Below are 13646 nucleotides of genomic sequence, written 5' to 3' on the forward strand. Positions count from 1 at the left end.
TGTAAGAATTATAGTATGCTACATAGTGATTCAAGCCAAAACACCCAGAAAAACACTGCCAGTCCAATTTTCATAGTTCATTTAATTTTTATTTCATAAAAATGTTAACTTATTCAAACCAGCCCTGAGGACTTAATAAACACTGAGGTTGTTCTATGCCTCATCAAAACTACCAGCTAAATTCCAGTCACAGAATCTCTGTTACTGAGGCTATTTTGCCTTTCAACTGAGCTTACAACCTAACCTGCTATGGAAGTCACTGAGGATGATTCTACTTTGAACTCTGAGATAGCATCCCTACAGGATCATTTTCAGATATTCAAATAACTTGATTTTTTGACTGCTAGGGAGGTGGTAAAGACCAAGGAAATCTGTTCTAGTTTGCAGGGGTTTATTTTCAGTGGTTAAAACACTGTCTATCCTTGACAACAGCCTTTAGGATTAAGCAGGATGCCTTCGTGGCCTCTCACATTTTTCTTGCAGTAGTTTGAAAAAAGATAACTCAAACGAACGTGAGGAACAATACCAGGAAGGAGATACCTTAAGTCTTTGAACACCAGCCTAGAGAGGTCAAAGACTGATGCTTATCCAGTCAGCACCCAGAAACCTGTTAGACAAACAATGTTCAACCAAGATCCTGCTAAAAATCCCACACGTTGCCAGGCTACCATGAGTAGCACTATTTTTGCATGTGATGTTACCAAGCCCAACCAATTTTAAAAGCCTGCCAAACTGAGAAGAGCTCAGATGGCTCCTCAGGTGATCCTATTATACTGTCCAAACATAAAGCACCACAGACAGTTGTCACCTCCCACAACACTGCCACACATTGAACTGCCCAAGAAAGATGTTTCTGCGCTCTTCAAAAAGAGCATATAATAGTAAAAGCCCTATAAGCTCACAAGAAGTAAAGATACCATGTTTTCCAACACTCCTGCCTTGCCTGCACCAGATGAAATTCCACAGGGAAAGAAACATCCAGCACCCCTTCCTCCTTTCTCCCTTCCTTTCCTTGCCTACTTGCTGTATTTACAGGACCCAAAGCTTTTCATCACATTCCATTGTAGTCTGTGTAAATAATACAAGCGTAAAAAAAATAACTTTGGGGAGCCTGGGCCACTTCCAGCTTGCCCAGATAGCTGGGCTGTGCGTAGAGCTGGAAGGGTGTTTTTTAAAAGGAGGGAAGCAGAAGAGAACAGCTTAAGAATCTTGGCTCAGCCTGGGCATATTTCCGCCTAACTCTGGCTAAACCTCAGCACGAAGGGCTGGACGAGGAGTCGATAGGAAGCCGGGGAGGGAGGGAGGCTCTGGGGCTCTCCAGCACAACTACGGCAGAGTCCGGACAGGCTGAAACCATGCTTCTCCTTTGGGCACTGGCATTTATTCTAGTCCTGCAGGAGCAAGACATTTTAGGTAAGTGATTCTGAACTTGCAAAGCAGAAACTATAGCTTAATCTTAGTAAGGTCAAAGCCTTTGCATGGGGTGGGAGGGGGAGGCAAATAATTGCATACTCTATGGATTTTATGTGAAGGTGACACAGGTACATGTCAAAATTCTGTGGGCATATTGTTTTTAAGAGGAAAAACTCCATTTTTGTGACATTAAAGTCTGTCCTGTAGGCATATTGTTTTAGTAGAGATTTTTTACTTCTTACAGGAGATACTATCACTCTACCGTCAGAAATTCAGAACCACATTGAGGTGCTGCAGACAGTGCCCTGAATTTCCATAACTACTGTACTGGCAGCTGTATTAACATCACACTAATCCATTCAGAAATGAGATTGAAGTTCAAGGTGATTAGAGAAAGATTCTCCTTTATTCAAAGGCTTCTTTTTAAATTTCTTGGTAACAGCATCACATTTTTATTTCTTCTGCCTTGGAAGTACAAACAGAGAACATCTGATAAGCCTGCATCTGAATTCTACTTTCGTTAACAAGAGATTAGTGCTGAATAACCTGTAATCACATTGTAGTGTGACTGAAAGCTATTCAGTTTGGCTAGTTCAAGGCTTTACAGTCCCTGTGTAACCACAAACCTGGCTTCCCAGCCTGTTTGTACTACATCTTTTCTGCTAGCTGAGGCTCAGCTTTATTTTCTCTCTGGTCCTACTTTCTTGACAACACAATGGTTGTATTTCATGGCAGGGTACTAAGATCCTATTACATTCAAAACATTTCCTGAAAAACTGTTAGTCCCTTCTGCCCCCAAGTCCTAGTCACTCTTCTTTGCCCTGACATCCTCTTACTTAACTGGCTTTCTGATGTTTATCTCAGTGATGAACTGAGATATCAATGCAAAAGCAAGAGCACTCTAATTTGTTTCCACTCCACAAGAATTCACTATCCTCTTGTGAGTTTTGTGAGCTTCACCAAAATAAACGTGAAATTAAAGGAAAATTAAAAAAGGCTTTGTCTATTCCCCAAAAAATGTGGTTTTAACCTCAAGTCATTCACAAACTCAGATAAAATCCAGTTAATTAGAATAGCATTTGAATAATAACTGCAGTGGAGACTAGCACCCAGTATCATGCCAGGTGGCAGCTACTCTGTCAGCAAATCATGTTTACTGTCTTCATGGTGTACATCATGCAAGATGAGCGATTTTTGTGTCTGTCGTGATCCGGGGAGCACCCTGACTGACTGAAAGACCATCCCCACTTTCCCTTTGCTATCTTTGACCTGGGGAATCTAACTTTTGATTCTCTTGCAGATCCCTCCATCCTAACTCCTGTGGGTTCCTCTTAAAAATTATTCAGTCAAACTAGAATTTATGTTTTAATTCAGCTATTAATATTCAATAGCCAATCTCATATTCGAAGAGCTCAGCCTCCAAATTATTCAGGAGAAGAGGATGGCACAGGGGCCCTTCTGGATGCAACCGTATGCTCCTGCCACAGTTCACAGTGCTTTCCTGCTGGTGCTGGGTTAATTTGTGGGATGCTGCTCAAATGCACCACATAACGTAGTCTGGAGCACATTACCTGCCCCATCTAAACGTGTTTCCATTCTTACAAAAACATCCAGGCAAATCGTTCTGAGGGGTGTGGCAGCCCAACAGCAAAGAGTTTGCTCCATGTTTATGCGTGGCAGAGAGGTGACCTGGAGTTCTCCGGTAAACAAGTACCTGGCAAGCAGGCTGGCCCCCTGGCATGGGCCATTAGGGGAGCGCACCAAACGCTGAGCGTTCTGCCAGGGAGAACTTCCAGTGCAGGCACTGCTGCTCCACACTGTGGTGTGACTTGCTTTTAAACAGCAGAAGGTTCAGTCGGTTTTATCTACAAGTTAAAGTAAACCAAGTGTATGAATGTTTTTCTTCATTCACCTAACATTTTTTGAATTCTCAAAATCTCTTGAATCCTCTGATATTCACATGCAATATCGAAGCTGGGAAGATCTATAAGCTAGACCATTATCTAGAAACTGGAAAAAAAGAATCCTTTCAGAACAGCTAGATTCTGCCCCAAACTGACCATTTGCATTCTCACAGAGGAGCAGTTTTTCTCTAGGAAATTTAAACCACTCCATTGTAGAATTAAAGCCACAGTAAAATTTTATGATAGGTATCCTATCTTAGACCAGACTTGGACTCATATTTCTCTACTAACAAATTAGTAATGGTTTAATCTATACTCCATATTATAGGTATTTTCTGTCCTTATGGAAATCTATCAGCATTATTGTCTCCAGCACAAGGTTTACAGTCTTTGCAGAACACACCTCTGAGCTCCAACAAGGAAGGAGAAATAAAGTTTGTGACAACAAAGTGTACCCAAAAATAACTGCATTTGTTAAGATTGGGAGGCATCTGGAGATAGGGTTCAGTACACAAGTGAGCCTTTTATAAAGGGATTTTACACATCCATAAAGCCCTATGTTTTCTTATGTTTAGTTAAAAGGAATTTAAGTTCTGTGGACTTTCTAACCCCCAAGTGCAAAGCAAAAGTTAATATCAAACTCCTCCAAAAAATCAGAAGTTTAGAAATACAGGACTCCTGTTGTTTATCTGCAGGGTGTGGCTCTATTTATAAACACAGCTGATCTGCTCTGCTTGAAGCAGTTGTGATTCCTGGGCCTGAATGTCAGGATCTAGTGTGTATGTGTGTATGTATCTCCCCTTCTCTCACTGTTCTACTTCCTGAGTTGTTTCAGAACAAAAGAACTGTCTGCCAAGAGAAAATACATCTTCAAACAAGTTCTTAGATTTGTTTAGGTATTAGAAAAAAACCTAAAATTATGTTATTTCATTGTACTTATTTCTTTCTACTACCATGACTTAGACATATGAAAACTACACAATCACAGAGCTAACGAGTAAGTCACAGACTCACCTCACCCACTACCCATGACCATAGCTTCTATTAATAAACACAGACTAAAAGCCATGTCCTCAGAAAATTGAAAAAGTCTTTATCCTGCACAAGCTGGATTCTTTATGTATACTAAAACTCAGCTCCTTCCTAAACAGCTTCCCCTTCTCTATGCACAAGTATTTCCTATTTCTAGCTATAATCCTCCTAACACTTAGGCTCAGTTCCCATAACAAATATATATTCACACAAAAATAAACACATAATAAAGGCAAACTTTTCTGCAGCCCAAAGCATCATTGTAAGATACAGCATGAATTAGAGTAACGTACCTGCAAATTATGCAGCTCGTGTCTCTTATCAGTCTCAGTGAGAGAAGGGGAGATACAGTCCCTGGAGCCATTTTCCATCGCAGCAGCAAGTGCAAGAGGATGGTCTCTGGCTGCTTGTTCAGTAGACCAGCATGCTGAAAACACGGTCCAAGCCAACAGTTCCCTCACAGGAACAATTAATTGCTATCCTTCTTCCTTTGAATGAAAACACATAAAACTTAAGTGCTTTTTACAATCATAGATATGGTCAAATAGCAGAAAAAGGAAAGTAGTTTTCCAAGTAGCGATTTTGCTTCTGGCACACAGCCAGGGCAAGGGCTCAGAATTTTCTGTGCCTTAAAAAAAAAAACCCACCCACTGAAAGCACAAACTATCCCTGGCCTTGTGCACTCTCTGTCCACTGCTGGGTAAGTGAGAGATGGATCCCCTTATGAAAGGAGGATTACATGGATCACAATAGCAAAAGCTCCCTGTAAATGAAGTGGTTCTACACAGTAATATATGCTAACTATCTACTGAGGAACAATTTCTATGAGGTCCCATTTCTGGTTTTGCACATCTCACAAGCACAAGTGATGCACGGTCGGACCAGAACACACCGTGACATCTCACAGAGAGGTGCATGGGACAGACTAGGCAGAGATGTGAAAACTCATAGGCTGATACCTGACCCACCTTCATTAATACATTCCATAACCTATGAGATTACCCCTTTGCTCCTTGTCTTTCAGGTAAAAAAGAATATAAGTATAATCTTAACTGATGTAGGATCTGAAATAATATTCATAGTAGCACATTGTACATCTTGATAAAGAAAGCATGAACCAGGTCTGCAATTTTGGAACTTGACTTTCTGATATGGTTATTTAGCTTCTAAAATTAATATTAAAACTAATTTCATGGAAGAAGCTTACTTCAGGATGTTTCCCTTATCAGAGGCTCATAAATCTTGGATACCGGAGAAATCCCTTGGATTTTTTCCCATATTTGAAATCTTCCAAGACATGGCATTTAGGCAGCACTTGAAGTATTCAGTGAATGTATAAATTACAGATTAATCCCTAATCAGGCATTAAAAACTTCCTATGTATCTTCTTGAAATAAAACCAAACCAAACCAAAACAAACCCCGATACAAACCAATCTTCCCACAACGCCTAAATTTCAGATCTTCCTATATTATCAGTTTACTGTCTAATATACAATGCCTACTTTCCATCTCCCACTTTGGATAGATCATATTTACCCTGAATGAAATTTGCCTTGTCGTTCTGCCATAAAAGCTAGAGCCTAGTAAAGGTGTGTGTACATTTAAATATTTACATGTATATGTATATATTTGCATGTAAATATAAGCAAACCCATGCAGTTGCCTCCAGTGTGAAGCACAGTAACCTATAGCAATGTGTAAGTTGCTAAGAAGTTTTATACATTCCTTACAATTCCTGCAGTCTTTATTGCAATCACTAAAGGTAAGAATTCCCTTATCTTTAAGGAAATGGAGACTAAATCCTAAAAAGAGGCTCAGAGGTGTCTAAATCACATATAAGCACTAGTGTTTTATGGATTACAGCCAGAAAGATGCTCTATGTCCAGTTAAAGATATGCTTCTGAGTGGCTAAGAACTTGAAGGGAATCAGTGCATTAAAAAGCATTTTCAATACAACACTTGCTATCCAAATCATTTAGTTTTGATGTCCTAACATTAAAATTGAATATGTCTTGAGTTATATATCACAGCTGAAAATGAATTTGGGCACACTGGTGATAATGAAACCAGTAGTACTTCCATATACCAGGATGCCAACGTAGTTAATTAAGGGCTGACATAACTGGAAACTAACTTTGATGCTTTGAAGAACAGCCTCCAAAATTAAATATGACTAACAGCTTAACATAGTCTTTGGTCTGAAAGCACTAGCACCGACAGTTATTAGTATCAGTTCAGGTTCAAAGCAATTGAATCATTCCTGAATTCAGCTGCAGGTTATCTTCACCAACCACTTTTGAAAACTGTGCGATTTCTTGAGCTAGCATTTCAAAGTTGCATGCAAATTTTAAAGTGGAATCCAGCACTTGTATTTAGAGAAAAAAATAATTTAAGCAAAGATCAGCAAATCCATTCAGAGGTCTGTTGCATTCCTCCCAAACTGGTTAGTGGATTCACCATTTGAACTTGAACCTCCAGTTCATGACCTTTTTCCTGTTGGAACATAAATCGTTACTATCCCTATTCCTTTTCTCATCAAAAGCTATCCAGCTACCTTATGCTATATGCTCTTGAAATAAAATTGTATTGCTAAACCTAAGGCAGTGCAAACAAAAACACACAGTGCGTTTTCTTGAAGAGTTAGACATGTTCACCTTTATGCCCCTTGCTCTATCGCATGTTTTTAGGCTTCCTTTTTTGCTATCTGGTTCCTGTTTCAACCTCACATCTTTCACTTGGCCTGTGGCTTGCTTTGTTTTTCCCCTCCCGCCCTACTGAGCACAAACAAGAACCTGCAGTCAACTTTCAAAACCACACTGATCACAGAATGAGGCAAAAGAAATTTTACAGGTTTTAAGATCAGTGGGGAACATTGCGGTCACTCACCTTGACCTTCTCTGTAATGCAGACCAAAGAACCCAACCCAGGAATTTCTAGATCAAGCCTGTAACTTCATTTGGACCAGCAACGTATCATTAGGAAGGATACTTAAAAAGACCTACCAGATCTGTGTCATCACGTACTTTAGTTCTGTCAGTCCTAGTAACAGCAGGAGATGACAGCAAAGAGGCAGTTGCTCAGGTTTATTCTGATGCTTACCATTAGCAACTACTTGGATGATCAAAATGAACCATTTAACAGCCATCTGGGTAGAAAGAACCCTGACAGTCCTAGAAGGGAACTTATCCAGGGAGCACAGAGAAGCAACACCTTGCAGGGCTGGGGGAATATATCAAATGTACAGGAGGCAGAAGATCTTAACTGAGAGATATTCTTAATCTAAGGCCCCTGCTCTTAATCTGTTTAGCAAGGCTGTTTTGATTCTTACTTCATTGCTCTTTCTCTCCCTTTTTTTAAGATCAAGTTTTGTACGGTCAGGCTGACCATGACACATAGATCTTGCTCTTCATCATGCTACTTCTTTCAAACTTTAAGCATGTTCTTCTATTAAACAGATCCTTATTAGCGAACAGTTCAGAGATGCTCCATTTTCCTGCTAGTGTCTGACTGCATGACAGCATAGGGTGGTTGGAACGACCCAGATTTATGGGCACCATCAATGTAGCACAGAGGACTTAATCAGAGGGGAAAAAAGCATGAGTCATTTTCTGATCTTGAACACGAGAGTTCTGGTTCTTGATGGGAAATAATCACCCTATATATCAAATAGAAGGGATTTCAAGAATTTAACTAAGCATCTCACTTGCAAGAAACATCAGGTAGAAATTTGCAGATGGGACATTAACTGAAAGGTAATGTTCTCTCTGCCATACTGAAATGTTACAAGTGTCTGGGTGAAATAATCTATTAAGTTTCAAATGAGAGATTTAAGACATTCAAATATGCCTCCTACACACTTGACTAAGCTGTCACAAGTTGCAAACACCCACACATTTTAAATATGTAATTTATACGGCATACAAAGAACACTTCCCTTTTGAAAGTGTTTAGCTTCAAAACTTACTACCAAAGTTTTCTGTACTTGTGCATGTTCTTTGAAACATAGATAAGTAAAAATTCCAATTTACATTTAGAAAATACTTCTTCAGTAACTTCACAAAGAAAGTACCTGGAAGTATCCTAAAAGGCCATTAGTCTTCTGCTTACATGGTTTGCAGCCTTCCATTCTTCACTTCCTTTACAAGCTGACTGTTACTATTACATGAAGTAGAGATGCTGCTGGAGTACGGTCAGTGCCAAAGGCAGATAGTGACCCTTTCTTTCACTGGTTGCAATACAGAGAAGGGCAGTGCTCATAAGCAACATTCCATGTGCTCTCTTTGAGCACATGGAAATTACTGCTTTGGCTGAATTGCCTGACCATAGTGACCCAGACATGTGCCATATTTACAAGGGACCGGATGTGTCCTGCGAACAGCCCGTCCCAGAGATAAAGCTGTGGGTTAAGAGCTAAAGCCAGACAACAAAGTGTTTTGGGCAGCAAAAGCCTCAAGCCAGGACTCAGAAAAAAGAAGAATCTGCACTGACAAAGCACTGGTTTCCCTGCCAGCAGCAGCAGCCACCCACCTGAAAGACCCTGTTCTGGCATGGTGGAGAAGGGGCAATTGCAAGAGCCTGAGCAGCTCTGTTCTGGTGTGAAAGTCACTAATGAGACATGGACACGCAGGTCCTGAGAGGGTTTCTGCTAGCTCAGCCCTCAGCCACTCCATACTGTGAGGTCTACAACTAGACATGCTTTGGCTTATACTAACCCTTAGCCTTGCTAACATCAGCTATCAGGTGCTTCCTGAGATACTTAGGCTTGGCCTGTTTGTCAAATTTTTTAGGCACTGCACTAATTCTGTTGTTCTGAGTGACATCTTACAGCTCTGTCAAACTAGGACAAGACACTTTGTCCTCCTCAGTATGCCCATTACAGCTAATAATGCAGCAACGTGCTTTGAGTGGTGGAAAGCTGTCTCCCTCCGTGTCAGGAGAGGAACCCACCACCCCAAGGAACCAAGCGCTACTGAGTCCTGTGTCTCATAGCAACCCCTTTACCTCGTTCTCTAGATGTACACAAAGCTGTGCAGTGCTTGGCTAAGCTCACAGTAAGATGTGACAACCTTACATTGGCTATACATACCTCTCATGGCACACCTGCTTTGAACAAATGCCATTCATCCATCATATCTAACCTCCCCACCTACAAACACCTGCCTAGAAAATCAGCCAGCACAATTTCAGTATCTCCACACTGTTCCAGTCATGATGGAAAAACCATGTAAAGCAACAAAAATTTTGAGAGATAGCATGGTTCACTTGACCACTAAGACGGTAACAACACTCATAAACCACTACCACAAGCAGCAAAGAGGAAAAAAAAGGCAACTGCAAAGCAGCTGGTGTTGGAGCACCTGCTGTATTTCAGCACTCTAGTAAACAGGTAGGTGAAGTCTTTGGGTTTCTGTCCTAGCAGCACCACCTTCTGGTGAATGCACTAAAGAAAACCCCAACCAAATCTTTGCCAAACCAATTTCCAAATAATGCCCAGTAAGTCAGGTTACATTGTAATCCCTCCTCTCCATCCTCCACCCTCCAATTCCAAGAATGCCATTCCAACTCAGAGTACATCTCTCATCCCCCTCAAACTGCAATGACCCTTACTGATACATTTGCCATCACCTGACACCTCTGTTTCGGAAATCTTGACACAGGCTTGAGATGAAGCACTGCAGCAGTTCCAAATCACTGCTCTGGCACAGCAGTACTGAAGACAGAACTAGTTACTGCTCTCATGTGTCTTACTGTTCATTACAACACAAGCTCAGTTTTGTCTTTGTTACAATCAATGACAGAATGAGTTGCTGCTGCTTCCTCATTATCATAGCTGCTTCAAGCATCAAACAAGAGCAAAACCTAACTTTACATGCAGCAAGATACACTTATCACTTTAGCACAGTTTAAAATATTCCGCTACAGTTCTCTGCACACATGTTAAAATTAAATGTTCCTGAATGCTGCACAGAAATTATGAAAAGGAAATTGGCTCCACTAAAGCATGGATGTCAGCAGCTACTGACCTTTCATGGAGCACAGCCAGCAGACTGAAAAGTTCAAAGAGCAAGAGCTCATGAGCACTGAGAGATAAACACAGATAACCAACAGAGATATGTGACTTTGTACATAGCACCATATACGAGTCAGCAAATGATACCAGCTGTACACATTTTTATTGTTTCCCTTCCCATTGCAAAGTTAAGACTGTAAGGAACAACTTTCTGGCACAGAGGAATCATCAGCCATCATTCCGCATCCATTTGGACAAGCTAGCTGCTCTTCAAAGCTTTACTGCACCAGCTGCTTCTGAAAGAAGTCTTAGAGGAATGATTGTGTAAAGCAGATCTTCCCAACAGTCAGGTTTTACACTTAAGAGAGACAGTTACAGCCTATAAACTTACCTTACACAGGTAGGAAAAAAATAGATTGTGTAAAACAAACACACACATAAACAAAACAAAACCACCCCTGGCAAGAGAAAAACACCTTGTTCCAACCAACACGACGCGTGCAGGCAAGGAGACATTCACAGCACTGGGGCAATAGCTGTAGTTATCGGAAAAGAGGTTCACTTCCTACATTTGGTTCATAAACAGTGCTGTGTAGCATGCAAAATACCACTTCAGCAATCAGAAAGGCAAGGCCTGCTATTAAAAACCTCCTGCTAATTACCTGTGTCTGTTTTTGCAGCTGCTGCAGATCCTGTCAGTATGGTACCTGGAAGTTTGGAAAGAGGAAGCTGGTGTAATGAACATATGATCCACGAACGCTTAGATATTATTGAAGAGGTAAGAGGGATTGTGCTGGCTCCTGAATCTCACCAGACCTCTGCCCTATCCTGTTGACCAAAGAAAAAATGTCCCTTCTTGACTTTATCTAGTCAACGTTGGACTTTTTTCAGATGTCATAGTTTCTAACTGTCCATAAAGCCATTATCACCAGAAATACGTAATCTTGATGAATTCCAAAAAACCTGATTAATAACTTATTATATATCAGCCTTTTCTAAAATGTTTATAACTGTGCCTTTAATCTAAAAATCTCAGAATCAGTATTTTTAAAGTTTCACATTGGCTTTTGGGTAGATGTGAGTTCTGCAGGTGACTCCGACTGAGGAGTTTCTGCTCACCCCTGTTGACACTTAAGAGCTACATGGGCCCTATGACTGGGATTCTAGGAAAGGTGCAGTGTTTGAATTGTTTTCTCTGGTGTCTTAAGCACCCAAAAGTACCTGCTAACTATTCTCAGCTGGATAGTTCCCAAACTCCATGCTGTGGTTCTCAAATGGCAACATTACCTCTCTTCTGCTCTCCTCCCAGCCCTCTTCTTTCCACCCCATCAACTCCTCTCATTGTCCATGCACATTCTTTTATTGCATATAATGGTGTCTCAGAAACGAGAAAGAATTACAAACAAATTAATGCAAAGCTCCCTCCAAGAAGTCAAATTATTCTTTAAATAGGGGTGCTGTAATTAACTCTTGCAAAACAAAGTGCTAATACTTGGTGCCACTAGAGGCCAGCAGAACACCAGAAATGTTTAAACCTGCAATGCGCAATACAGACTAAATTAGCTGTTAGCATTACAGGACATTAGGTTTGCATTTCTGCAAACACGACTGCTGCAATTCCTTCCACTTGACTCTTTGACTGCTTCCTTTCTCCATTTTTCTCCCTTGTTTCCATTAGAAGGTAATAAAAACAGTGGAGCACCTAGAATCAGAAGTCAAATCACTGCTCAACATCATCAGTGAGACAACATCGAATATCCCCACCGCTCCAGGAACTCCACTTATAGACATTTTTGATGGTCAGTATCTGGTCAGGTATAACCTAAGCTGAAAAAAGCATTACATATATTACCACCAAATATGCCTTCTTTTCTCCTCCAAGATGTGAACTAATTCCTTCATTCAGTTCAGGGTAGCTAAGGCCTCATAACTGAGGGCCTCAGGACCCCAGCTCTGGGTCCAGTTTGGAAAATCAGGTTTCAACAACCACTAAAGAGAGGGATGGGAGAATAGGAAGCAACCCACCTTAGAACGGCAGGACAGACGAAGTTATCTCAAGGTCCCTTTCAGTTTTAAGATTCTGTGATTCTTTAGCTTCACGTATGACTAAGTAAGGGAGGGCAACAACAACCACAAAAAAAATTGGAGGTATTACCATTTTGGTATCTTAAATCCAACTTTGACATTTGTAAGCCCCTTACACAAAATGTGCTCCTGGATAAACGTTTTTGGAATAAATTAAACCATAAGAGAAATTATTTGGATGAGACCACCTATTCTACTCACCTTCTTATAATGCTCTATGCTCTTCATTCTCTGCCCAAGTACCAGTCGTGCATTTAACAAGGTGAGACACTCCCGGTGGAAAACAAACCACTTGTGGACAGATACAAGCATCCACAGACATGTTTATGAAATCAGCTTTGTCAGTGCTGGGCTGTTTGTTCATTTAAGGTAGCTGTACCTGGGCACACTACAGTGCACTTACTTACAGTGATGGAAGCGGGCTCGAAGTAGACAGCAGTAGAGTTTACGCTGGTTTTTGGTTCTTGCAGTAGGCTGTATGGATCTGGTCACCATGATTGATAATTTCCTCACCAACTTTGTTATCCATTGAAGTTTCCAGTTTTCTATGAGGAGCAGTTAACAGGTTAACAATTAAGTTACTCCCCTGCAATGGAAGGGGGTATTCCAGTAAAAGTGAAAAGTATTCCAGTGAAGTGTTGCAGTGCATTTAAAATAGAAATCAGCACACAGCACATCTACAGCCAAGTACTACTCAGATGGATCTTGTAACAACTGCCAAAGTGCTCAAGAATTACACATTAGACCTTCGATGATTTCATGAACCAAAGTGACAATTCCCCACTTTAGAGTAGCAAGATTAATGTTTTAAATGAGATTTATCCACAAAGACTGATCCTGATCTCATAACCAAAAATAATTACATCAGCTCTTCTCTATACAGATGCCAGCTGAGCACTGTGAAGACAGAAGACAGCTGAATGTAACAGTGTGGTTGTCATAAACAGTTGCACTTCTGATCATTTAATAAGCTTGTGTTTCCAGAATTTGTGCAGGGTGAACAATCCTCAGCTGTAGTTTGTCTTCTCTGTTGCTGTGCTTTATAATAAAAAGGTATTTGCTTTTAGACACTGTGTCAAACTTTGTATTCTAAATCTTTCAGCAGCCCTACTGTATCAAAACTGCCTTTCAAATAAAGTATTGTCAGTAAGAAAAAAAGATCAGGTGGTCTGCAGGATTAAAGCACAGTAACAAACTTCC

At 40.6% G+C, this 13646-nt stretch overlaps 1 protein-coding gene across 1 annotated transcript; it reads left to right on the forward strand.

Moving 5' to 3' along the window:
- Positions 1-1224: 1224 nt before the first annotated feature.
- PLAC9 (placenta specific 9) lies at positions 1225-13514 on the forward strand. Its single transcript, XM_008642818.2, has 4 exons — positions 1225-1413; positions 11042-11139; positions 12040-12160; positions 13330-13514. Exons 1-4 carry the CDS (start codon positions 1356-1358, stop codon positions 13338-13340), a joined length of 288 nt encoding a protein of 95 aa, XP_008641040.2. The 5' UTR covers positions 1225-1355; the 3' UTR covers positions 13341-13514.
- The last annotated feature ends 132 nt before the right edge of the window (positions 13515-13646 follow it).

This window comes from Corvus brachyrhynchos, unplaced genomic scaffold (genome assembly GCF_000691975.1).
Source record: "Corvus brachyrhynchos isolate BGI_N302 unplaced genomic scaffold, ASM69197v1 scaffold279, whole genome shotgun sequence".
Taxonomy (NCBI): domain Eukaryota; kingdom Metazoa; phylum Chordata; class Aves; order Passeriformes; family Corvidae; genus Corvus; species Corvus brachyrhynchos.

What these genes read in the sequence shown, in the direction of transcription:
- PLAC9 (XM_008642818.2), top strand. Translation starts at nt 1,356, where the DNA reads ATGCTTCTCCTTTGGGCACTGGCATTTATTCTAGTCCTGCAGGAGCAA. An exon ending in GCAGGAGCAAGACATTTTAG is followed by an intron (nt 1,414 to 11,041) that starts GTAAGTGATTCT and finishes CTGTTTTTGCAG; the next exon opens with CTGCTGCAGATCCTGTCAGT. An exon ending in GCTTAGATATTATTGAAGAG is followed by an intron (nt 11,140 to 12,039) that starts GTAAGAGGGATT and finishes TGTTTCCATTAG; the next exon opens with AAGGTAATAAAAACAGTGGA.